Source organism: Serinus canaria, chromosome 21 (assembly GCF_022539315.1).
Source record: "Serinus canaria isolate serCan28SL12 chromosome 21, serCan2020, whole genome shotgun sequence".
Lineage (NCBI taxonomy): Eukaryota > Metazoa > Chordata > Aves > Passeriformes > Fringillidae > Serinus > Serinus canaria.
The window spans coordinates 2,064,510-2,090,884 of record NC_066334.1 but is presented as its reverse complement, the minus strand read 5'-3'; the positions used below and the strand labels follow the sequence as shown (position 1 = coordinate 2,090,884).

At 49.8% G+C, this 26,375-nt stretch overlaps 1 protein-coding gene across 4 annotated transcripts; it reads left to right on the top strand.

Annotated features, from left to right (window-relative positions):
• Nucleotides 1-655: 655 nt before the first annotated feature.
• Nucleotides 656-23,173, top strand: DDI2 (DNA damage inducible 1 homolog 2). 4 transcript variants are annotated; one of them, XM_009095651.4, is made up of 10 exons: nucleotides 657-867; nucleotides 5,316-5,445; nucleotides 6,421-6,651; nucleotides 8,550-8,676; nucleotides 10,492-10,619; nucleotides 11,149-11,277; nucleotides 12,003-12,106; nucleotides 12,503-12,692; nucleotides 16,787-16,849; nucleotides 16,934-17,082. In XM_009095651.4, exons 1-9 carry the CDS (start codon nucleotides 730-732, stop codon nucleotides 16,801-16,803), a joined length of 1,194 nt encoding a protein of 397 aa, XP_009093899.2. In that variant the 5' UTR covers nucleotides 657-729; the 3' UTR covers nucleotides 16,804-16,849; nucleotides 16,934-17,082. The 4 variants fall into 4 exon arrangements, with proteins under 4 accessions (XP_018776036.2, XP_018776035.2, XP_009093899.2 ...); XM_018920491.3 differs by lacking the exons at nucleotides 16,787-16,849; nucleotides 16,934-17,082 and adding an exon at nucleotides 14,831-15,033 and having other exon boundaries at nucleotides 656-867; XM_018920490.3 differs by lacking the exons at nucleotides 16,787-16,849; nucleotides 16,934-17,082 and adding an exon at nucleotides 14,821-15,033 and having other exon boundaries at nucleotides 656-867.
• Nucleotides 23,174-26,375: the final 3,202 nt, after the last annotated feature.

The window sequence follows — 26,375 nt, the reverse complement described above, 5'->3', positions numbered from 1 at the left end:
GGGACACACCAAAGGCTCAGTGAGGGCCAGGGCTTGCCCCCAAATGCACACTGAGGGGGAAAAAAACAGCTGGAAGATGTGATCCCAAAAAAAACAGAGTGGAGGAGCTGAAGGGGGGGCAGAGGTGTGAGATGGAGTGAGTGGCTCTTGGGGTGCACCTGGGCTGTTTTAGGATGGAAGGTGGGGAAATGACAGTGGGAGTGATGGGGTCAGAAGAACCAGTGAATGAAAGGATGAAGGTGATGGGGCCTTGGGTGGGGCACAGGGACCCATGGGAATCCTTGGGACGGTAGGGATCGCCAGGGCACCGGGACACCCAGGGCGGGGCATATCCAGGAGGTCACCTAGGGACAGCAGGGACCGCCAGCGGCGCAGGGGTCCCTGGGGAGACAGGAAGGGCTGGAGGACATCTGGGGACATCGGCATCGCCGGTGACACGGGGATCGCCGGTGAGCTGTGACGCCCGGGGCATAGGGACCTCAGAGGAGCCCCGGGGACACGGGTAGCCCGGCAGCGCCCTGGGGACACAGGGACCAGCGGTGACACCCGGGCCCCTCCGGCCCCGCCCCTGTGCCGGCGCGGGAGGGGGCGGGGCCTCCAGCTTGACGCTCTCTGATTGGTCGGACCGTCCCGATTGACGTGGGCGCCTGACCTGCGGGGCGGGCGCTTTGCGACGGCGGTGCTTGACGGCCGTGGCGGCGGCGGGTGCGGGTCCGGGCGGGGGCGGCCATGCTGCTCACCGTGTTCTGCCTGCGCCGCGACCGCTCTGAGATCACCTTCAACCTACAGGTGGACGCCGACTTCGAGCTGCAGAACTTCCGCGCCCTTTGCGAGCTGGAGTCCGGCATCCCGGCGGCCGAGAGCCAGGTTAGGGCCTGTCCCCGCCCCGAGCGCCGGGGAGGGCCCGGCCGGGTCCCCCGGGCTGGGAGCGGCCGTGCCCTTTCTCCCACAGGGTCGGGGTCTCCCAGGCTGGGAGCGGCCGTGTCCCTCCCGCCCTGCGGGGCCGGGTCCCGGGATCCGCCCCGGCCATCCGGAGTTTGGGGTTGTTTGGGGCGGTGGGGTCCCTCGCGGACCTTTGAGGTTTGGGGAGAATCACCTCCCTTTTCCCTCAAAATCCGCTCGGGAGAGGGCTCCGAGTCCCCGGTGACTGAGGGTGACCCCTCTGCGAAAGGCTCGGTCTGCGCCCTCCGCGCAGCTGAAAGAGAGAAGATAGTGTGGGTTTGTTTTGGTTTGGTTTATGTTGAGGTTTCGGAGGAATTTGATGCTTCAACGGGCCAGGAACTGAAGCGAGGGGAACAGGAGTCAGAGCACGGGGAAGGTGGGGGCCCTTGGTGTCCTCAAACCCCGGGAAACGGCGCTGAAGTGTTCGGGAAAGGGTTTATTTATCGCATCGAACCCCTGCCCTGTCTGGGGCAGAAAGGGCACATTGAGTCTTTTCCTCCCTTTTTTCCACACAGGTGTGGGGACCGAACAGGCACGTCCGTGTGGTTTTCCCAGCAAATATCCCCCTCCAGCCCGGATTCAGGGCTCGCTCGTGTGCCAAAACACGGGCGAGGCTGCGTGTGGGGGCGGCTCTGGGCCATCTGTCTGGGCTTTGCTCATGTTTTGGGTTCAGTCCCGCGTGTTTGGCCGTTCCTCCCCGTTTGTCCTGGGCAGGGCGGTGTCGGCTCCTTTTCTCGGCGCCGGCCGTGCCTGGCAGAGTTTGTGGAGTTTAGCGGTGGTGGCTTTTGCTTCCCGAGCCTTTTCCCAGTCTAAATTAACAAAGTGTTTTTCCAGCCAAGCCAAGATTAGTCAGCGCTGGAAGAGCTGGTGTATGGGCAGCCCTGGGGCTGTGGTGTCCCTCACCCAGCAGGTTCCCGACGTTTGGCTTTCCCTCTGCCATGGGAGAGCCTTGTTTTCTGGAATAGGAGGTTGGTGGTGACAGAGAAACAGTCTCAGAGCAGGGGCAGGAAATCCAGGTAGGGTGGATTCTCTTTTAGAAAAAACCTCTTGGTTTTGGGCAGGTGTAAAGGGAGAACCCATCTCATACAAAGGTTCCCAGCAACCCTCCCGTGGCTGTCACAACCACCAGTGAGCTCCCAGGTCTGAGGACAACCCCTGCAGGGGGACTCTGTGGCTTCAGCACCTCCAGGTGTGAAGTGGAGCATAAACTCCTCGCTGTCACCTTTTGTCCCTTGGTGACCTGCAGCTCCAGGTGTGGTTTAGGGTAATGAGGGGTCACTTCTCTGTGTATTTTTTGTCAGGAGTTCCCTTGTTTGAGTTTCTCCAGCCCAGCTGACCTGTGTGGGGTTTGGGTGCTGCCAGCCCCAGGCGAGGGGAGCAGCGCTGCGCTTTTGTAGCCACCTCTGCTTCCTTCTGCTCATCCATCTGGCACCCGTGCATCATCCTGAGCCGCGTCGTGCCGTGCTTGCCAGGCTGTTATTTGTCACTCCTCTCTCTTCTCTTCCCTTCCTGCCTGGTGTTTGTGAGGTGTTTTGAGGACCTTCAGTGGGGAGAACACGCTGGGCATCAGGAGGAATTTCTTCACTGGAGAAGGGTGGTCAGGCCTTGGCAGGGGCTGCCCAGGGAGGTTTGGAGTGCCCATCCGTGGAGGTGTCCAAGGAAAGCCTGGATGTGGCACTCAGTGCTCTGGGCTGGGGACAAGGTGGGGATTGCACCTGATGATCTTGGAGGGCTTTTCCAGCCTCAGTGATTCTATGAGAAAGTTATAAAGATACAAGTTATCAGAGAAGCAGCTCCTTGTGTGGAAGGATTTTGCATTGTTAAATAACAAATAGGTGGTTTTACATTTACCAAACTTGGCTGTTTCCTGCCCTTTTTCCTCAGCCAAGATAAATATTGCATTGAAGGTGCTGTGTTGGCACTAGAGAGGATGAATTTTATTGTAAGGTCATGCAGGATGGGGTAAACCACTCAGTATTTGGAGGAGGGTTAATCCCAGCCTTGTTCTCTACTGTTTTGGGCAGTGAATTCTGGGTGCTGCAGTTTGGGGTGGGGCAGGGAGCTGTGAGGTGTCCAAGGGACACTGTAGGCACTGGTCTGAGATAACAGAGGTAGCTGCTGGTGGTTGTGGTGATAAGACGAGCTGGGCGAGGCAAGTGGAAATAATCTGACTTTCCAGTCTCCTCCACACACCAAGGCCATGGCTTTCTGGGAGAGGGGACAGGAGGCTCTCATCAGAGCCACACTCTTCATTCCTTCCCCTCATTTATTTTCTCTGCGTGCCCTCCATCTGTGCCATGCTCAGGAATATTTGATGGGCCCAGGAGTTGGCTTGATTGATGGCTGCAGGTGGTATCCAGCACTCCTGGCTGGGGTTCCCTGCTCCGCAGGAAGGTTCTACCCTCTGGCTTTGTGTACAGTGAATCCATCGGTGCCTGCATCCCTGTCTGAGTCACCTCCAGAAGAACCCATGTCTGGTGCCTGCCAGCCGGCAGAACTGCCACCAACCAGACAATCAAAAGGCAGCAAAATCCAATCAGTTTGTTTTAAGAGTGGGGCAGAATGGGTCAGGAGTGGATTAATCTATGCTGCTAATGGACATGGCGAGTGCCAGGCGCTTAATTCATTGTCTGGGATGTAAGGCTGAACGCTCATAAATCCAATCCCAGCAAGATGACAGAGGTAAAGCCTCACTTAAACTGATTAACTCGTCTCTTCCAGAGTGTCTGCGCAGGGAATGTGCCATTCCAGATTTGGGTGTGCAGCTGGGATTTATGACACACTGGCTGTGCTGCGGCGGCACCGCCTCAGGCCGGTAACGTGAGAGGCTGTGCCGGGCTCTGCCAGCACCAGCTGACCTCGGTGGTGCCGTGTGGGGTGTGGGGTGGAGGCCACTCACTTTCAAATCGCTGCCCATGGGCCCTGGGAGGTCCTTGGGGTGTGAGGCAGCGCTGAGGCTGCACACTCTGGTGGAGGGGAGGAGGCAGGAAGCTCGTGCCTGGTTCCATCGTGTGGGTTTCCCTGAATCTCTGATTGCTGCCCCATGAGGTTCTGGTCATTTGTGTTCCTCCCGCCTTGTCTTGCCTTGCGCTGCTGCTGCTGCTGGGTCTGCACTGCTGAGTGCCGCAGGGAGAGTCTGTGTAAGATGTTGGAGTTGCTGGAGTGAAACAGTGAAAGTCTGTAGTGTCAGCCAACCTGAAGACAGATAGAGATTGGGTTTTTGGACCTTGTTGGATCAGCTTCCTGTGATAGCATCAGGCAGAGCCACAGCCCATCCCTGCCAGGACTGCGAAAGCTGCTCCCACATGGCTCAGCCAGCCCCAACCTGTGGCAAACGTGTTGTTGCTGAACTGGCCTTTTCCAGCCCCAAAGAGACTGAGGTTTGGCTAAACAAGGTGGTATTTGTGAAATTTGATCGTGTGCCTGAGGGGTTTAGGCCAAGTTTTCCATACTCTGGGCTGCTGCCAGGGCAGGAGGTGGCTGGGCTGATCTTCCTGGTCTCGCTGTGCTCCAGTGATGGCACAGAAACCTTAGTGTTGCCAGATACCATTTCTGGGAACTTCTCTTCCAGCTTTATGTTACATTTTTTTGGGCTTTCCCACAACTTAGGGCTTCTGTAGGTATTACAGGTCTGCTGTTCGTGGAAATGTTCCTTGGGGATTATTCACCTTTATCTCAGTGTTTTCACGTTTAGTCTGTGAACCCCTTGTTAAACCAGGTTACCAAAGTAGAAATGCATGTGACTTTGTTTTGTAGTCACAAGAAGTTAATTCCCTGACTGGACTGATAGCAGTGTTGGGAGCAGAGCCTTTGAGTGCTCTGGATCTGGAGAGTTGCATCACTGGAGAGAACTGAGCTAATGAATAAGGTCCCTGTAAAACTGGTTATTCTGGGGAGCTGTGTTGTGGCAAGAGGCAGAATGATGGATGTTGGGCTGGATCTACCTGGATTGGTGCTGCTGGCATGTCTGCAGTTGTCCAGGGTCAGTGGGTGCTGACTTGGGGCAGGGAACGCTGCAGAAAATGCCTATGGCTAGTGTAATCATGGAGTTTGGGAATGTGGACAGACAGTCCTGGTCAAGACTTGCTTCCCTCTAATGATCTTGTCCTTTGATCAGGGGAGACTGGCCCTTCTCCATGGTGCCACAGCTGGGTTTTGGCAAGACCAAGCCCGTGTTGTCCAGGCAGGAATGTGTCGAGGCCCTGCTGTCCCTGAGGCCAGGCCTGTGAGGACATCACACCTTTCCTTCTGCAGCTTGAGATGGATCCACAGGATTTATCTGAATGGTTTTTTTTCTTCTCCGATAATAAAATAGCATCTTGCTTTTTGTTTTAACTTCTCTGCCTGGGGTGCTGGTGGCTCTCCTGGCACAGATCGTTTATGCCGAGCGGCCGCTGACCGACAACAACAGGTCCTTGGCCTCCTATGGCTTGAAGGACGGGGACGTGGTGATCCTGCGCCAGAAGGAGACGGTGGAGCCACGGCCTTCCATGCGCTTCCCAGGTGAGACAGGCTCCGAGCCAGCTCTGCCTGAGCCTCAGGGATTCATCAGCACCTACCCAACACCAGCTCTGTCCTTTAGCACCTTCTGCACAAAGTGCTGAGGGGAAGAGCGTGGCTGGGGTGAGTCAGGGGGGCTTGTAAATGACCCAGAGGGCTTCTGATTCAGTGTTTTATTCTGAGGAAACCAGCTCCATTTTACTGTTTCTCTGGGGAAGTGTGGAGGCAGTGAGGAGGTGACTGGTTCAAAGGCTTGGTAAAGTTGTGTGAGTTTCCTACAACCACCGGTTCCCTTCCCGCTGGGTGTGATGGCACAGATGTGCATGGCTTAGACCCAGGAACAGCCTCTATGGATGTGTGTCCTGAACCTGTCCTGTGGCAGATTCCCTGAGAAGCCACATCTTGCCAAACCCTGTGGCTTAATTATGTGTGCATGCCAAAGGCTCCTTTGGGAATGCCTGAGTGGAGTCCTGTTCCTCTGTCCTGCCTTTCACAGCCACTCCTAGCAAATCCCTGACATAAAATATCCCTAGAAAAGGTGCCACAGGCTGAGAAGGGTGTGGGAGCATTGCTGAGGTCCTCATCCTGCCTCAGCTGTAGGTGCAATGCAGGTCTGCAGGAATGTTACTACTTTTTTTTTCCCCCTGCTTTTTTTAACCCAGGAGACTCTGAAGTGCCTCAGAGCCACTGGGTTTAGCCCTGGGGTCCCTCCATGAGGAATTCACATTTGTGAAACTGGGAATAACTAGTCAGCAAGTGCATTTCAGGGGATTAGAAATGGGGCAGACAGACGAGACCAGTTACATAAATGCACCAGTGTTGCTAACCCAGTAACCCGGGGACGTGGCTGTGCTTCCATCACAAACTGCTGCTCACAGAATTTACTCTCGTGCAGCATTGAGGGCAGCTCTTCCTTCCCGTGCTTTTCGCAGCAGAACTGCAACCATGAAGCACCGACACCTGTGCCCTTCCTTTCAGGTCTGCCCAGGATCGATTTCAGCAGCATCGCCGTTCCCGGGACATCCACGCAGCAGCCACCGCCCCCGGCGCAGCGGCCGCGCCCCTCGCCCCCGGACGCGCCCTCGTTCCCTCAGGGCCTGGACAACCCGGCACTGCTGCGGGAGATGCTGCTGGCCAACCCCCACGAGCTGTCCCTGCTCAAGGAGCGCAACCCGCCCCTGGCCGAGGCCTTGCTGAGCGGGGACCTCGGTGAGCTGGGCTTGGGGCTGGGCGGGGTCAGCTCCCGTCAGGGGCAGCCCCAGGTGTTTAAGGAGCTGGGATGTGCTGTGCGTTCCTTGATGGTGAAGATAAAAGGTGCCAGTTGGGAGTGCTCAAGGCAGAGGTCCTCCATTTCTGGGTGTATTTCTTCCCGCTTGGCATCTTTAATATCCTCTTGAATATCTCCTACTCAGAAATATCAGAGGCACAGACAATTTGGATGTCTGTGAACACAAGTGACTCAGCTCCTGATTTTTACACTAAGATATTCCTTTCTGCACATTTTCCAATAAAGGTGGTGTGTTTGCTGCATCCCAGCTGGGACTCAGCAGAGAGCAGCACACTCCAAACCCAGCTCTGTCCAAAGTGATCTTGTGCTGTGGAATTGAACTACAGAAAGGGAAAGGAGAAAGAACAAGGAGATGGTGTGGTGTCTTTTAGGAACTTTCTCAATAGAAATAGTCATAAATGGGTATGTTTCTGTTAATCTTGGAAGTGTCTGTGTGTTTTGAGCACAATTGAAACCTTGTCCTTCACTTCCTGTGTAGCTGATGTTGGTCCCTTGTTCTTCCTGTGGTGAAAGATTTGAACTCTGGTGTCCTTTAGGTGTGAAAAGAGAGTTTTGGGCTGCAGTAGATGAGCTCCTGAACCTCTGCAGGATGTTTAGTTGGAAGTAAATTCTGTTGAGTGCAGAGAAATAAATGAAGAGAAGGAGTTTCTAACAGGAGATTTTATCCACTCTCAGGGTTAAATCTGAGTGATTTCGCTCTGTTAGAGGAAATCAGAGAGGAACTTCCAGGGATGTTGTCAGCCTGTTCTGTTTTTAACTGCCTTTAGTTCATATCCAGAGCTGAAGCTTTCTTTGCACTCTCAGGCTTTTTCAGTCATCTTGCTGGGAGCTTTTCCCATCACCTTAAGCAGGGATGCTGCTCTTGGCACAGGAAACCAGAGGTTAAACCCAAGACACCCAGAAGTGGCTCCTCTGCTGCTCTGCCTGGTCTGTGGATATCAAGCTTTGACCCAGTTGTGCATTTTCAGTCCCAAACTGCCGCATTGGGCTGTCAGGAGGAAGTGGTTTGGGCTGGTTTTCCCTTGCTGTGCTGCACTGCTGCTACTGGCAGTGTTTGGGCACAGATCCAGCTCAGCTCCAGCTTGGATTCCCAAATATCTGCATAGATCCGTGCCCTGTGGCTGTGCTGGATGAAGGCACCTGCTGTACAGAAGCCTGATTTCAAAAATCCAACAGTCAAATATACCCAACGCCTCCCTGAGCACATAACAGCCTTTGAGCCAGAGCTGCTTCCTGAAAATGGCATCTCTGGAAGCAAACCCAAACCATCCCTGTGTGCAGACCTGCAAGGGCTGCCAAGGCTTTTTGGGGACGTACGTGATCCCATTCAAGTAGTAAAACATGGCCAGAGGCCATCTGGAAAGTGGGAATCTAAAAACTGTGATCTTAAAATGTGCATTTAGACCTGGCTAATACCTCCTGGTTCCAGTGGTAGGCATTCAGCTTTAGAGATTATAATCTCTGGTTTTGCCATGTTTCTTGGCTTTGAAAGGAGTTTTGTCATTAGCCTTTGTGTGGTTCTTAAAATTTTTTTCCCTATAAAAATGTATGTGCCAGGAAATTTAGTTTGTTTTTGTAGTGTTTGGGTAGGAACATGAGGAGAGCGAGCTCTGTCCAGTTGCTTTTCATCTCAGCAGGTTCCCAAGTTTGCCACTGATCCTCTGAGGTTCTTCCACGCTGCCCTCAGAGGAAGCTTTTTTCTGTGTGCTGCTGAGTCTATTCCTCAGCTGGCATCAAAAGAAGTGTTTGCTGTGCCAGAATTTGATTTGCAAGAGTAATTTCCAGTAAAAAGCATTTCTTTATCTCCTTGTTCCCTCAGAGAAATTCACCAGGGTGTTGCTGGAGCAACAGCAGGACCGAGCCCGGCGCGAGCAGGAGAGGATCCGGCTCTATTCCGCTGACCCCTTTGATCTCGAGGCACAGGCCAAGATAGAAGAAGACATAAGGTAACAAACCAAAGTGGCTTATAGGCATTGGGGTCCTCTCTGGGGAGAAAAAACTGCCCTGTGCTTCCATCCATGGTGGTTTTTTCTCAGAGAAGGCAGAATCTAAGCACATTCCTTGTACCAAGGAGTTTGTTTGCAGGACAATGCTCTGGGCCGCCTTTGCACATGGGAAGGTTGGGATTTGGGAACATGGAGGTGCATCCCATCCTTGAGATGTGTCCCACTGAGATCACAGGGTGTTGTTCCCTGTGAGGGTGGGAAGGCCCTGGCAGAGGCTGCCCAGAGAAGCTGTGGCTGCCCCATCCCTGGAAGTGTTCAGGGTTGGACAGGGCTTGGAGCAACCTGGGATAGTGGAAGATGTTCCTGCCCATGGCAGGGGGTGGCACTGGGTGGGCTTTAGGGTTTCTCCCAGCCCAAACCATTCTGGGGCTGTGTGATACAAGGTGACAGCACTGTTGTCTGTGCTGTGTGTGTCTGTGCTGTCTGCGTGTGATGTCTTGGAGCTGCCTGAGCTGCTTCACTCTCTAGACTGGAGCACTTGTGGAAAGCACATCTCCTCTTGAGGTGCCTGGGGCGTGTTTTGAACCCAAGAGCTGGGCTGGTGCTGTCTCCCAACTGAGTTCTGCACAGCAACATGGCATTGTTCCTCCCAGCTGCCCTTGAGATTTGGTTTTGCATCCTGCTAATTGTTCCATGTCTGGCTAATTCACTGATGAGAGGCTCTGCAGAAATGCATCCTGCTCATCAGCTCGCTCCCTCTTGCTGCTTTCCAGAAGTAATTGTGTTGGGCTGAGGCTTGATTTCTTCAGCTGAGTGGTAAATCCTGGAGTCTGTTCGTGGCTGGTGGTTTCCCCTGATAACAGTGTCTGTCTGCTACAGACTCATTGTTGGTCAGAATCAGAATTCACTGGTGGTAGGAGTGCTCTCACATTGCAACTGACAAGGTGTTGGTGTCAGATAAACACCCAGAAATGCAGAAAATAGATATTTGTAGGTAGTGAAACATTGCTCAGAGGCACAGGAACGCTTCCCTTCTTCCTTAGATGAGGGACAGATAAAGGGGATGTGCCCAAGGTTCTGCAGCTGTTTGGGCTGAGGCATCCCCAGACTTCACACCCCACTCAGTGAAAAATGAAATGGCATCAGAATTGAAGCCTTTTCCCCTTTTTTTGGGGAGACAAAGCAATTTTGGATGCAGTCACTACAGATGCCCATCACTTCCAAGATTTTCCTGGGGCTGTGAGGGATTTCTTGAAGAGCATTTTTTCTGTCGGCTTAAATTTGCACCAAGGGCTGGTGCTCGTGGTGGTGTTCTTTCTGCTATTTTGCTCACCTCCCTCTTTTCCTATGCCTGGAAAAGGAAAGCTACCAGGGAAACCTGAGGATTTTAATGTTTAGCTGCTGTGTGGGATTCCAGTGATGTAGCTATTGGCAACACCTCCGTTTACCCTCAGCATGACTAATGAATCCACAGGTTTTTTGCTCCGAGTTCTCCAGGTTAACATGGCCATGGGGTTCCTGTTGGCAACACAAGGCTTTCAGGAGCCGAGGTGTGAGTTAGGCAGGGGTTGGAAGGGTCAGTGGCTTCTGGGGAGTGACTCACTGTCTCTGGACTTAGCTGAGATCATTCCTAGCAATCTTCAGTTCCCAGGTCTGTGTTTCACTAAGGAAGCAGCCTTTGCTGTGGTTTAAGTGTGTGTTTGTAAGGTGAGCAGCAGCAAGTGGGATTTCCAGGTCTATCTGTGAATCAGAGGGATGTTACAAGGTCTGGGTGACAGAAATTTTGGTCTTCCTCTCTCTTCTCCACGAATCCAGGCAACAAAACATTGAAGAGAACATGACGATAGCGATGGAAGAGGCACCCGAGAGCTTTGGGCAGGTGGTGATGCTCTACATCAACTGCAAAGTCAATGGACACCCCGTGAAAGCCTTTGTGGACTCAGGTGCTTTCTCCACACTGTCCATCACTGAGGGCAAAGTAAACATTCCAGTAGTTTTCCCAAAAGATCCTATAATAAAGCAATGCATGACAAGATTTTGGAGCACTTTACTGAACCCTGAGCACAGCCTGGGTGAGCAGAGCAGATTGTTGGGAGAAGCAGTGTAGGAACACCCTGGATTAGGGCTCCTGGGAGAGTTTCTGGGACTTCCATGCTTGGAAGGTCTCTGCCATGTGCATTGTCTTATCTCATTTTACATACAGGGGGATTTCACACACCTTTAATGAGGTAGTTCTTATCCACACCCTGCAAGGAGAAGTTCTTGGGGTTGTTCCATCCCGACAGTAATGGTCCGTGCTGACCCATGTATGGGCAGCCAGGTCAGCACAGTGGGATTCACAGAAAGCCTTTATGGCCTGGGGCAGGTGGGTTGGTTTCCCAGACACTGAGTGCCAGATCTTAAGCTCTTCCAGGAGAAAATAAAAGTTTGTGCTCAGCCATCAGGATTTAACAGGATTTCTGTTGCTGGTAGGTGCCCAGATGACCATCATGAGCCAAGCCTGTGCTGAAAGGTGCAACATCATGAGGCTGGTGGATCGGCGGTGGGCTGGCATTGCTAAGGGTGTTGGGACACAGAAAATCATTGGCAGAGTGCACTTAGGTAAGTACTGGCATTTTTGGGGCAGCTTTAGCAGGGGTTTGACTGCATTTCCTGCAATCTTGGCACTGAGGATTGGTGCTGTAATTGCTAAGAGCTCCTGCAGAGTAAAATCAAAGTGCATCTGCAATGTGTTTGTTTGGCTCGGGCACAGAACTCTCTCATTTAATGCTGTACCACTTGGAGGTGAGGGAGTCCCAGCTCCTGCACACGTAGAGAATATGATCTCTGGGGAAAAAGCCCGAGGTGAGCTTGAAACACCACGACCTTCCCTGTTTCAGGTGGCACTGCTGGGCAGCGTGGGCTACTCAGGAAGGGCTCCCACACAGTGCAGTGAGTGTTTGCTGTTCCTTTGGAAAGAAAAGCCTCTGTGCTCTTGTGCAGCTTTTCTGGATGGAGGACACTGCCCTTACTACAAAAAAAGTTGATTCTGTTTGCTGTTGCTGCTACTTAGACTTGTGCTCTAATAAACTGTTTGCAGCCCTCAAGCTTGGAGGGTCAGAGAAGCAGAACAGGAGGTTCTCAGGCACATCAGCTTTTAAAATAATTACTCTGGGACCATGACAGGCCTGGCAGTCCTGGGGCTTGTACAGGGCCAGACTTTCTGTGACGAAAACAGTGCATCAGAGTGCTGGTTTCAGATTCTCCCAGACCTTTCCTTTCCCAGGTGGAAAAGCAAAAATCAGATTGTTGTGCTGTAGTGGGAACTTCTCTGCCTTGTGTTTCAGCTCAGGTGCAGATCGAAGGGGATTTCCTGGCGTGCTCCTTCTCAATCCTTGAAGAGCAGCCCATGGACATGCTCCTAGGACTGGATATGCTTAAGAGGCATCAGGTATCAAAATCTCTTCTGAAACAGTTACTTCTTGCAGGTTTACTGAGAAGTGCAACATAAATGCCTGGCCTGTGAATTCATTGTATTTTCCTGGGGACAGTTGATGGTGGATTATCTTCCAGTCTGGAAGCTAATCCAGATCCATCATGGACAGCTCTAGGGTGTCTGGCTGCTGCCTGGAGCTTTTTGCTCTGATCAAAAATGCTCAGAGCTTTCCAATGGAATGATTTATTACAACTTGAGTCAGAGAGGGCCCTTTGGTTAGAGCCAATACTCCTGGCCCACCCGTACCTGCTGCGAGCCGTTGGAGACGGATTGCCTGACCTTGTGTCTCCCTTTTTCCCTGGGAGCTGCCTGGCTCTCCGCAGGCCCTGACGTGTGGCTGCTCTTTTGCAGTGCTCCATTGATCTCAAGAAGAACGTGCTGGTGATTGGCACCACGGGCTCACAGACCTCGTTCCTGCCCGAGGGCGAGCTGCCCGAGTGTGCACGGCTGGCGTACGGCGCGGGCCGCGACGACGTGCGGCCCGAGGACATCGCTGACCAGGAGCTCGCAGAGGCAATACAGAAATCCGTAGAGGAAGCAGGTACCGGCAGGAGCCTGCTTGAAATAGGAATCTGTGCATTTTTTTCTGCTGCATGTCAGGATGTCTGTGAGCAGTTCCCCTTCTGGCTCCTGGGAGCAGCAGCAGCCAGTAAAGGGTGGAGAGAAGGGGCTTTATTCTTGCTTGTGGCCTCCAAGTGCACTTCTCTCTTCCTTTCTGGGCTGCAAAACCTGCACGGAGGCATTCAGGGCTGTTAGCTGTTTATTTGGTGCTCTCCCTGCAGCTTCCCACCTGCTCTGGTTTCCTGGCCTTCAAGCTGTGGAGGGTGTTGGTTGTCTGTGGTTGGGATCACATTGTAGCACCCGGCAGGGACGTTGCTCAGCTGTGCTGCTGCTGCTGCAGCCTCATGTGAGCACAGCTTTGGGGAGGCTCCCCAAACCCTGCTCTTATTGGCTGCACCACGTAAAAATAGAGCAGTGACAAAAGTTCATGACAATTTTTAGAATTCACACTATTTCAGCATTTTTTCCTGGAATGGTGCTCATGCCCTTGGAGGGGGAATTGCCTCCTTGCAGTTGCTCAGAAGTTCAAAAGCTGAATTCACATCCTCAGCCTTAAATATGACCTGCAAAGCGAACTTTCACCCTCCTGCAGTTTTGTTCCCAGTGTCCCCAGAATCCAAATGCTGCACAGATGGCCACATGGAGTTTTGGTGGCCGCAAAATTGAGCAAAGTGATTTTATTTTCAGCCAAATAGCTGAAAGCTGAACTATGAGCCAAAACCAGTCTGAAACTCTATTTTTCTGTTCAGCTCCACCGTTAGTTCAGCTTTTAGGTGAAGGGGAAAGTCATTATTTTTTCCCTGCTGTTCCAGAGAAGCTGTGAATACCTCAGGGTGTATTCCTTAAGCCTTTTCCAGAACTTTAAAGCTAACATTTTATATCCAAGAGTTCTCTAGAGACCTTTGAATTTTACTGCTCATTTTTCCTCTGAAAGAACACAGTAAATTCTGCTTCCTGCACACATGTAGAACTCTTTGCTGGGTCAGGTTTAAGCTGATCAAGTTGATTTCAACATTTTTCTTGCTAATTTTTTAAGGCTCTAGCGTGCCCATATTTAAAATTGAAATGAGAAAAAAAGATTTAACCATATATTATGTGAATATTTATATATCTATTAGATACTAAAATTTATATATATTTAACTATATATATGTATCTACATATATCTAGTTGAAATGCACTGAAATTTTTCTTTAACACCTCCCAGTTACTGTTTGACAACCCAAAGAGTAAGCAGTTGGTTATAAATAATGAAGCTGATAACATTAAGGGGAGCACAGGACTGCACTTATTGCTCCCTTTGGCCAATTTTCTTCCATCCTAGGAATATAAGTTTTCCAGAAATGTAAAAAAACTTCAGAAGGAAGGTCTGGCTTTAATGAATCAGTATGCAGTGGTTTACATGTGTGACTTTTCTAGCCAAATTTGAATGTTTATTAACTGAAGTTGCAGCCAGCAGAGAGAAACACAAACATGGGTTTGACCTTGTGATGGGGTTTTGATGTCGCTAAAGGTCAGGCTCAGGAGCTTGGGCTTTGTCTGTTCCCACAGCCTGGCAGGTGTAAATATTAGTTCTTTTCCTGAGAAAATTTGGAGCCTGGTGGATCCTGGGTTACCTTTCAGAATATATTTCTACTTTGGATGAGGCTTTGCAGATATTATGGTTGGTTAAATTTAGTTCTCAGTTGAAAGAGAACTAAATAACAAGCAAATGTCAGCCCAAACTATGAGGCTTTACAATAAAAGTATTTTAGACAAGTTTTTTAAACAGAAAAGTGCCTGAAATTACTTAAATCCAAGCTGCTTATGTACCACATATGGTTCTAAGGACCATGAGGCTTTGTTCAGGCTAGTCAGCACTCGGACACTTTCTGTTGATGCTGAGCCCTAGAGGAATGTAAAAGATTTATGGGAATAGGAAATCCATTTTGTGTGTTCACTTAGTGCCCATAGAGCACCGAGGCACAGAACTAAAGTGGCTCTTGTTCAGATTGGCTGTGACAGTCCTGACAGTTCTAGACACAGCACTAGCCTCTGGCCCATAGGCTTTTGTTGGCTGTATGCTAAAATGTCAGCACGTTCCTTTTTTCTCTCTTCCAAAACTTGAGTTGCTGCTAGGTGGTACCAAGAAAACCAAGAAAGGAAAAAACAGAAAACGGAAGAAGGACAGAAAGAGAACATGATGCAGCTCCAAAGAAGCTCAGCTCCCCACAACACGTGTGTTCTTTTATAACTGGAGCAATTTTTGCTGGCTTTCAGGAGATGGTACAACACAAATGGCTCCTGCACCTGGAGGCTATTAAAGTGCTTGTTTGAATGCACCTGGATTATCCTTGAGCTTTATTTAATCCCCTGAAGTCTACTTTAGGGAGACTCATGATTTCTGTCAGCTGCTTTGCTGATGGTTCAGCATTTATGGAAGGCAGCTGAGGTGGTGGTGGAGTGCTGGTGGAGTTCACTGAGATCCAGGACCGCCACGTCCTTACTTACTTTTGAGGGCTTGATGCTCTTTTGTGCCAATTTCCCACCACTGGGGAACTTGGTGATCATGGAGGATTTACAAACCTGGCAGCAAAACTGGAGCTGTTTTGCTGAGGAGGAAGTGTAGCCAGGCAGTTCATCCCACACACACCTTTTCATCCAGGCAGCCTCAGTCCAAGTCACTGCCACCACAAACAGCTCAGGCTGTTCCTAGTACAGAGAGGAATTTATCCCTGATGGTGCACTTTGTGGGGAAGAGTTTGTTCCTGGTTTTAGCTGGATCAATATTCCTGGTGGGGCTGGGACTCAGCTCCTGTGCCTACTCCAGGGGAAGGATGACACTGAGGAGAGCTTGGTGGAAAACCAGCTCCTGCTGCTACCTAAATGCAAATCCCTGATGTGTCTGATCATACCCTAATTAGTGATCCAGCAGGTCAAAAGACAGTTCTGCTTCCTCCCTGAAGGGTTGGTTTGGAGCAGAGACATGAATGTAATCATTCCACATAGAAACAGAAAGGATCCCTCTGGTTTTCATCCATATCCTCTGTCACAAAGCTCTTCACCACCCTTAGGAAAGATGAGCAGTGGGGTGGTGTCACAGCAGGTACTGCACTGGTTTTAGTTAACAGAGAATAAAAGGAACAGAGAATAAAAGGCTGAGGACAGAAAGGCAGTGGAATTTGTTCCACTGTTGTGGAATTTAAAGGGAATTGTGGCATGGCAAGCTTTGCCCCAGCACTCCTGTAAAAAGAGACACCAGGCAAACCAGTGGTGTGTGTTTAAGACCACTGAGTTTGGGAAAGGAAAGGGCAGCAGAGCACAGAGCCTGGGTGTGTGATCCTGGGCTGTGGGGTCAGGACAGGCACTCCTGCAAAGGTCGTGTGAGTGATTTAACGAGCACAAGAGCGCTGATACATCAGCGAGATCAGACTGTCAGCAAGATAAGGTCACTTAATCTCCCCTGATAACCACAGCCAGTGTTCAGTGCTTCTGACAGAGATCTGCAGTTCATTTGCTCTCTGTGAGGACAAGGAAACAGCAAGCTGGGCTTGACTTTTGGGTGTTTCTCTTTTTCTTTGCTCTTCCCAGCCTTGGGCAGCAGTTCTTTAGGTGGATTTCTTTCCCCCTACAATCTGTATGCTTCCCTTTTGCAGCCAGCTGGTATTTGGACACCTTTTCTCAGGTCTGATGGCACTGCTGGGAGCACAACCCAAGAATTGTGTTGCCATCTCCGTTCCCATATCCCTGAAATGTGTCTCCTGAGTATCTCCAGCCAAAGGCAGAACAAATGAGTACAGCACTAGACACGTGTTATATTGTGTAGAGTTTACCAAGTGTCTAGTATCACCCACAGACTGCTCTGTGGCACAGACAGTACAGAACAGCCTTTAAATTGTGCTCTGGCAGAGTTATTCTTCCCTTGATGTGCCAGATTTTCCAGGCAGAATCTTTCTGGGAGGCAGGAGCTCCTGCAGCCTCCGTGCCATTGTGCTGGACAAGTCAGGAGGGGAGCTGTGCAGGACTGTAACCATGCATGGTGTGTGCTCTGAATGCTAACACGAGTTTGGTGTGTTTGTTTCCTAATCCAAACAGAACGTCGGAAGCCTTGATGCATGTAGTGTGTGTTTACTGCAGCTGGAGTGGGCCACAGACCAGGTATTTAGAGCCACCCAATCCAGTTTGTGCTGCCACGGTGCTTCTGCTGTGTCCTGACTGCTCCTTTCCTTCTGTCTTCCATAGAGAATAGTGACAAAGAAACTACCTCACTGGAAATGCCCTCATTACCAGCTTCTGATGGGTTTCAAAATCCAGTCCAGTCTTCAGGACTAAATTCCAAGATCTCTAATCCCACAAATCAGTTACTTGATCGTTCTGTCTCTGCCCCTGCTTCAATTTGCTCATCCGAATCCAGCCTCGCAGAGCCCATTGATCCTAGAGCTGTCAAGACTTCTGACTCTTCACCTGAACACCAGATAACCCCAGAAAAAGAACATGCTCTGGTATTACAGCATCATTCCAATAGCTCTTCCTTGGCAAATAATGACCCCTCTCTGCACACCAGAGATGGAACCTGCTCCAATCCAGCTTGCCTTTCACAGAACACACTCAAAGAAACATTTAGTGCTGACACTTTAGAGGAATGCAATGCTAAAGAACAAGATCATGGTCAGGAACATCCTCTGGAAGTGACAAAAGTCCATTTGGATGACACTGCTACCAAGCAAAGGCAGGATAAAGATGTCCATCTGTCTTCAAAGCAGGAGCAAAAACATGAGCTTCCCACAGACCATCGGATGTGCAAAGAGCCAGAAAAGGAACATCTTGAGAAGCAAACTGAAACAGCTGACCCAGAACCTCCTTGCTGTGTTGGTGGGGTTGAGAAACCTGCTGTGGCAGAAGCCAAGCAGCCAGAAAATCCTCCCATGGAAATGAGAGATGGCCTGGAGAGAGCAGGTCTTTCCTGTGTGAAAGGGTGTATCCAGCTGTCAGCCTCCTGTAGCCATGTGCACATGGAAGCCTCCATGGAAATAGAGGCAGTGGAGCAGGCTGCAGCTGAAGCACAGAGCTCAGCAAGGCAGCAGAAGCAGCAGACTGAGAACAGACGTATTTCCAACCCGAACTCAGAGGCCTTCTCCATGGAGGTGGAGTTGCTCAAGTCTCCATCCTCCCTGAGTGATTCACTTTCCACCAGTGATGTCCTGCAGGCTAAAAGCACTAGTGAAATTCCTGCAGAGTATCACGAGTTGGCTAATTTGGCAGCAGACAGCTCTTCCCCCTCCAGCACCCAACAACTGGACACGGATGCAGGAAGACCTTTAGAAGAGCCATGTTTCTCTCTAGCATCAGCCTTGAAAGAGCTTCACAAACTCTTGGTTGTCAGTCGGAAAGGAGAATGCAAGATCCTTGCCTCGGAAGAAGTCTCACAGCTGGAAATTGTTCAGAGAGAGCCAGCAGTGCAGCAGAAGGGACTTCCTGAAGGTGAGCAAAAAGGCTTAGATCCAACCAGCCAGGAACAGAGCTGTTCCTTCCCTGAGACGAGGTCTGAGGGTGGAGAAGCAGAGGGGAGCCAGCCTTGTGATTCTGACAGAGAGCACATCAGCACTGGGCCCATCAGTGCTGGGCAGCCTGTGCTTGGGGGAGGTGCTTTAGAGAGGCAGAAAGGTTCAGGTAAGAGCGATGTGGTCATGCTGAGTTCTGCAGCCACCCCTGACCAGCAGCAGAGCCCAGAGCAGAGGGAGGTTTTGGCAGGAGGTTCTCAGAGTGCACCTAGTCCAACTTTGGAGCAGAGCACGCCTGTTTCCTCCACACCTGCTTCAGGTGAAGGAGCACCACAGGATACTCAGCGCCTGTTCACAGGAGCACCTAGGAGAAGTGGCAGTGCTGCTCCTGCAGGTCTGTGGCCGCTGGGTGGGAGTGAGGAATCACTGCTGAGCCCCCCAGCTGCCTATACAGGACTGACTGAAGCAGGGGCTTCTTCACCCCGTGCTTTCCCTGTGGCTGATGTCAACCGGATCCTTGGTGCTGGTTTTACCCCACAGGAAGCTCTCCAGGCCTTGGAACAAGCGGGTGGAAACGCAGATCTCGCTCTTCTCATTTTGCTAGCCAAGAGCATCGTTGTTCCCACGTAACTGTGGAGTAGGGAGCTGACTGGGGGATCTTTTCTTCTACAGGAGTATCTCAATTACACACCACAATGGGCGAGCAGAATGTTGAGCCAGATTTTTTAAGTTATTTGCAGCCAAAGTAACGCATCTCTTCTGTTTCACTCATTAGATTTGGGCTTTGAAAGGAAAGAAAACGTCCTTGCATTATGTGGACAGGATAGCTTTTAATCATGCATACTGGATTAAAACTACTAGTTTTATTTAAATGTACGATTTTAAAATAACCTCCAATGCTATGAATAAAAAGTAGCAGCCACTGTGCTCACTGCCCTGTCCGGCACAAAGCAATTTGTGATGGGAATTGGCCACATGTGCACAGAAGGGGAGGTGCACACTGAGTCCAGTGTGGACTCTGGATGTGTTGCAGCTCCTTGGAACCCTTGATGTGTTGCAGCTCCTTGGAACCCAACATCCAGCTGTTGAAATTATTCTGGCAACTACTAAAGGTGTGTAGATGCTCCTGGATGTGTAAGGCTTTTGCCAGAGGAGCGAGGGGGTCTTTTGGGAGCGTGGTTTTTTGTGTGTGCATGGGGAAGACGGATGTTTATTTTTGCCAAACCCTTTTATGCTTTGATTTAGAGTTGGACTCAATGATTCTTGTGTGTCCCTTCCAACTCAGAATATTCTGTGATGCTCTTGGGCCAGTGTGTTCCAGTTTACAACATGGGGATAGAAGAAGGGAAGGGATAGAATTTGGTGCTACCAAAACTTATAAGATACGTTTTAACTTATTTGGAGATGTGCTGGTATTAACTGTAAGGGGGTGGGGGGGAGGGAAAAAGAGTATTTACATTTTTTTCTAGCCTTGCCCACATCATGTTTTTCCTCATGCAGAAAGAACAAGCTCAACCAGTTTAAGGCTAAATCTTAATGATGAATTTGTTTAACAAACCAGCTGTGTGTTATGGCTCTAAATCTCCCTGTGCCCAGGGAGGAATGAACTTCATCTCAGTGGCTCCAAGCAGGGCTGTGATTGGAAGAAGGAAGAATCTGCTTTGCTGTGGTTTGTCTGGATGTCTGGGGTTGATCAGCCTCGAGGCTGTGAATGCCAGGCTGGGGGTGCTGATCTGACACCTCCTCAAGAGCAGGGGCTCCCCAGCAGGGGTCACAGAACAAATGCACTGACGTGGCCTCTGCGTTACAACCGTCGTGGCCTTCTGGGATATCTCTGGTGAGTCACCTGAGCAGTGAGGCCTGTGCTGTAGGAAGCCCTTTCCAGATGCTTTTTTGAGTGGGAAGAACTCCTTTGTGATGCTCTGCAAAGCCCCAAAACTCTGTCAGGGCTGGGGAAGGAAAGGAAGGCGTGGCTGAAACAAAATTTTAAGTAGGAGCTTTGATTCAGTCCCACTTACAAATCTCAGAAGTGGCTTTGTGTTTGGTGTTTGTCTTGAACTTGACATGTTGAGCTAAACCTGGAGTGACGGCTCAGCAGCACCAGACACATTTTTGTTCATGGCTTCCATGTGGTCTTGTGGTTGTCTCAGGCCTGTGTCCTGGTGTTTGTGTTCCCTGTTGCTTGAGCAGGTCTCCTGTGTGTGTTCTGGGCTGTTTTTATGCAGGTGGCATTTAAAAACAACACCGATTTGGTTTCATCTATCACCTCACAGGAGTTTGTGCTGTCATTGAGTGCTGGTGTCACATTTGCCTCAGACACTTGGGCAGCCAGGAGATCCTTTGGAGTAATAAAGGGCTTTAAGGCATTCTGCTGTCAAATAGAGTTTCTCCATGAGCTGGGACGGTACCATCCAGACCTGGAGCTCCCAGACAGGTTTGGCTTACATCCCTTTGCTTGTGATGCCAGCAGCAGGCACTGCTCCATGAGGGAAGCAGTGCTTGGCTGTCTGGAGCAGCATCCAGTGATTCACTTGAGGCTCTGCTCAAAATGAGTTACTGGGGCCAGACTGCAGCTTTCTCATCTTCGCCGGGCAGGTGGTAGTTACCCCTGCTGAAGGTTTGGTTTAATATTCTCCTTCCAATGAGCACCTCACATCAGCAGAAGCTCCTCTGTGAAGGGCAAGCTTGGGCTGGTACAGGAGTACAGTGTCAGCAGGTCTCCTTAGAAGCCTTAGGAAATAGGGTCTATCACACCCATTCCTGTCTGCATTTGGTTCACCATCAGAAGCAGCAGAAATGAGGCTTCCAGATCCAGAGCAACTTCAGATGGCTGAATCTGCTCCGGATTCGCACTGCAGGGCTCCGTGAGGTGGCCCTGGGAGCAAACTAACACAGGAGCCAGGGGCAGGTTGGCTCTCTTGGATGAGAGAGAGCTGAACCTGCGCCCTTTGCCTGTGGGTGGATGTACTGCCAGCTGCTTGGAGCAGCAGATGTTGGCCACTCAGTGTTGGCTACTCAGTGTTAGCCTTGTATCACTCTCTCTGTTTCAGAAGCCATTGCTCAGCTGGCCCAAGAGGTGCTGCTCTGCACCAAGCTGGTGACAGGCTCTGCTCTCACGGCCACGCTGACTTAGGCTGCGCATACAGAATTTATGCTATAAAAGCTTTAGAGCATCAGCCAATCTGCTTCAGTGCTCACTTTTATTCTTTGTCAAATATAAGTTTTGAATCCCGCCCTTCTGCCAAAGCTGTATGGAAGCATTTATCCATAGTGCTAGAATTCCGTGGATAACTCTCCCCAAACTGCTAGAAAGAAACCCTGATCCCCAACTGATAAATATTTCTAAAACTCTTTTATCAAGTAGGTCCAAGCCTGGTGATTTAAATCTCTTCATTTCCAAGCCTTGCTTTGAGTGAATGGCTATGTGCTGCTAAATTAGTGAATAATTTTTTTAGGAGCAAGATCTAGTATAAAACTGGGGCAGTGCTGGGTACTTCAGGTCAAAATAAAATGTAATAGAATGTGTGTTTAGCCAACGCTGTCTGAAAGTTGTCTTTGTTTCAACGTGTGTCCTCTCTGCTGCATGCACACGCACATCCTCTGTTCAGCCTCTGGCAGTCCCTTCACTGCTCCCTGTGCTGACCTGGCCCACAGAGCTGGGAGTATTTATAGGAGAAGAGGGATGGCAGAGTGCTATCAGAGTGCTATGGCTTATTGGCTACAGCGGGGGATAGAGGTACCACCAACAGCTGTTCAGGTTTCCAAGGAGCCAGGTATTCCGGCCTAGAATCAGGCACTTTGTTCTTTTCCCTCTCCTCATTAACCACTGCTGCAGTGTCCTAAAGTCACATCACTTAACAAAGGATTTCACCACGGCAGTCCAGCTCTAGAGAGTAAAGCAGTGCTCTGCAGCTGCTTTGTAAAGCTGCCAGCACCGGTGAGGGATCCATGTGGGCCTGTGGAGCTTCTTTCTGGGTGTGCCCTGGAACCACTCCTGGTCTCTGAGATTTACTTTTTTCCTTTAAAATACTGAAGGAATTCACTTGGCCTCTTGGTGACTGCATGTTTGCGTACACGAGGCCACAGGTGAACACAGGGGTGATGTTTAGTGGAATCCCAATATCTGCAAGTTTCTGGGCATGGGTAATTCTTACAAGAGGAGGGAATATTCCCGATGACTGTCCCTGGCATGTGTACCTGCTACAGGACAGAGCTGAGCTACGCTGTTACCATGACAATCTCTGCGTCCTTGCATTGTATGTTTAACTTTCTATATAGACACTCTAGGACTGTTAACCTTGTATGTCCTCCATGTTCCCCTCTTCTGTGTCTCCCTCTTGCTCTCTCCTCTTCTCAAAAGTAGCAATATTTAAGTGTACTTGCTGAATGCTAAACTTCAGATCAGTTTTCTGTAAAACTATGCCATTGACGAACAAAAGGAGGAGCAGGTCCTAGAGGTTTCTTCACCAGACTTGGACTTCCTGCCAAACGGCTCCCCAGAACTTAACAGAAATTCAAAGAGGAGAAATCCAGAGGTATTTCTGCCTGCCTCTCTCGGAAGTCAGCTTGGGAAACGAGGTCAGTTTCATGTACATCATTCCCCTCTGAGCGCTGGAGATTTCTTCCTGCACTGTGTAGACGAGGCTTAGTCCGTGATCCAAAGCGCAGCGGTTTGGGTTACACTTTGACTGATGCTTCAGAGTTTTACAGACTCACTTAAGGAACTTGAGGGAATCAATACTCAGGAATCCTAAAGCTGGTTGCGTTTTGTGTCATTGACTCTTGTGGGCTGAACACGCTGCAGCCTCGCAGGCGGCTGAAGAGAGGAGTGGGTGTGTCATCAATGGGATGTGGTTCTGCCCAAAGTAATACACACTTGATTCTTTTTTGATTTTTTTTAATATTGGGGGACTGTTTATCAACAAATTATGTGTAAAAAAATTTGATATTTAAAAAAAAAAGAATAAACACTTTATCATAATGTTGCTTGGTTGGTCTGTCTGTATTTCTGAGGTTGGCAGCTCTGCACTCAAATCCTTCATGCCTGTTTTCCCAAAGCCAATGGATTTTCTGTAACATAAATGCTGCCATTTTGAACAGAATGAGTAGAAATCTCTGGGTAAACTTATTAAGATTGGGAGGGCCTGAGAACAGACTTGAGAAATTTCTGTATTCCCTTTCTTTGGGGTTGGGCCATTGGGTCCTTCATGGAGGACTTGGAAAAGCATCAGAGTAAACATACAATGTAGCACTTGGCCATGGCAGTGTCTGCTGGGAAAGTGAATGGGACAGTCCTTATCTGCTATCTGAATACCTCACTTCCAGCCCAGTTAGCAGATGGAGATTTATTTTTCTGGAGCTGAAAACTAATTTCTTGGGACACTGAAAAAAACTGGCATTTCAAGCCCTGCAAAACTCATTAGAGTTTTAGTTAGAAATAGCTTTCTTGAAGTCCCATTCTCTTAGTGTCATGTAGTAGAACAGGTTTTGGTTGGGAGGCATAGAGGATATTCCTCCTGTGAAACTTGGGGCATAGTCACTAACTCTAAGGTCCTCTCATGGAGGAACAGTTCCTTTTTCAGACCTAGAAAAACTTCCACTTTTCCTTGGAACAGCACTGAGGTTTTGGCCATTTTAAATCCCTGCAAACCAGAGCTGTGGGTGCTGGTGCCAGGTGATAGACAAAAACACAATGGGTTATGATGCAGTGACTGTGACAAACTGGGCAGTGGTTTCCTCCTCACATGTTCAGAGCTCTGCACGTGATGCTGGTGTCACTGTTAGAGCTGAGTGAGGTCATTAATTATCAGGCAAACCCACATTTTGAATTCAGCTCTCTCAGGGTGGGAAAAGGGAAGGTTTGATGTGTGGGCTGCTACAGCCTCATCATATATTGGCCAAAGGGTTGCTGCAGTTTCTTCTGCTCGGAGATTGATTTAAGGATTGAATGTTCTGGTTCAAAACTACTTTAAGCACTTGGGCTTTGTTCTGCTTGATGAAGGTGGTTTATTTTGGTAATGTGTAAAAATTATGATTAATGGCACAATTGTATTCATGTTTAGGATTGTCCCAGTCTGAATTGGCCTGATGTCCTGAAGCTTAACAGGGTTAGGTTGTGGCTGCCCCTGGATCCCTGGAAGTGTCCAAGGCCAGGCTGGATGGGGCTTGGAGCAGCCTGTGACAGTGGAAAATGTCCCTGCCCATGGCAGGTGGTGGAATGGGATGAGTTTTAAGGTCCCTCCACCCAAACCATTCTGGGATTCCATGAATGGGGGCATTGGCACCCTGAAATCTGCAGCCTTTATACAGCCAGGAGAGGGTCAGGCCCCATGCAATAAATGTGCACTCCAAGTTGGTGTTTTCCTTGGTTGTCTTTTGTGGGCATTCAGGAGTAGAGGTCTCCTAAAAACTTCCTGCAGAGTCCTGGAGTTCAACAATAACAGCTGAAGGTTCTTTGAGCAGTCGCGTGGATGCAGCGGCTGCATTAAGAGCAGCAGTGGGATGCAGAGAGGTGAGTGTTCCTGCATGCAATTTCCTGCCTCAGAATAGTTCAAGGAATGGTCAGCAGAAGGAACATGACTGAGCCTTTGCTCAGGAATTTTGCAGTGCCTCCATCAGCCCCTGCCCGGCCCATGTCTGAGCACGTGCCTGCTGTGGCTTTGCCAAGGTAAGCACTTTTTGGGCCAGTTTGTCACCAGAATGGGATTTGGGAAATACTGCTGGCCCACCTGGCTTTTGATTCCCTGTGACCTTACATTGATTATCTGCTGTGCCTCATTCCCTAGGGGTACAATGGGGGTGCCAGGACCCCCGGAAGAGTAACACTAGACTGTGACATAATTACCTCCAGCAACCACATGTGCTAATTACAAGGTGCTGTGTGCTTGCCAATAAAGCACTGAGTCAAACACAAGGATGTGAGTGGTTGGTGACTGAAATCCCTCCCTCCCAACAGCCACTGCCAAAGGAATGTCTGGTTCCCAGTCTCTTTCTTAACAAATGGAAATGGGAAGGAGTTTAAAACCAAACCACTTGTGCCTGTGGAAGTGGAGGTGAACTCACAGGGCCTAGCCTTATAACTCGGCACTTTCTTCCGTGGTTTTCCTAATACTTTTTTTTTTTCCCTCCTGGAATCCATACTGCAGTTCCTGAAGTGTTTCTTGTGTCTCTTTAATTTCCCCCCAGATCACTGGCAGCATTACTGAGGTGCCCTATGACTGCGCTGCATGAGGTGGTATCTTGGGAGTATCTTGCACATAACACAGCTTGCTGCAGGGGGTGATTCCCCTCAGTGACTCGCTCTGTGCTTCCTCTCTCTCCATCCATGACAAGCACCTGATGGCTCTTCTCCTTGGGCATCATGTTTTCCATGCCAACTTCAGGCTGCAAACACTGAGCAAAGAGTTAAAACTTGGGAAGAAGGTGGGAAGCAACCCAGCAGGTGGGGTGGGATGGATCCTCCCCATCTTTTCTAAGGAGAATGGGAGGTGTATAAATGTTGGGAGCGGGGAATTTTCCATGTAAATCCATAATTGTGTGGTGGGTGCTTTAAGGGGTTATAACCAACTCGTTTTACTCAAAGTAAAACAAATACTTGAGGCATTCAAAACATTCAGGAAAACAGCAGGACACCAGGAAGTCTGTTCTACCATAGAATCCCAGAGTGGTTTGGGTTGGAAGGGCCCTTAAAGCTCCCTCCAACCCCCATGGGAATATACAGGTATAAATGCTGCACCTGGTGCCTCCAGAGCAAGGAGGAATACAAATGGATGCACGTACCTTCTGGTGCTGTACAGCTCGTCTGTCTTGTACTTTATGCTTTAAATCCTAAAATTCACTAGAAAAGCATGAACTGGTGTGTGGGATCTGTTGGGCTGCTTTACAAGCAGCTGACTTTAATCTTTCCAGTGAGTTGCTGGAGATCAGGCTTGGGTGTTTCAGGATTTGCTCCATTCCCCCCCACTTCAGCAGGAGATAGTTACCTTCCTTCCCACATGCCAAGACAAGCTCTGATCCTTGTGATCCCCTTTAATGCAATGTTTCTGCATCTTCAGAGGCTGGTGGGGAGCTGTGAAAAGTTTTTTTGTTTGGCTCAGATCTAACATGCACCCTTTCCTTCCTTCCCCTTCCCCTTCCTTCCCTTCCCTTCCCCTCCTCCCTGGTTTCCAAAGCTGTTAAACTGG

Excerpts from the sequence above, each read along its gene's own strand:
- DDI2 (XM_050982337.1), top strand. The coding sequence starts at position 16,966 with ATGCCCTCATTACCAGCTTCTGATGGGTTTCAAAATCCAGTCCAGTCT.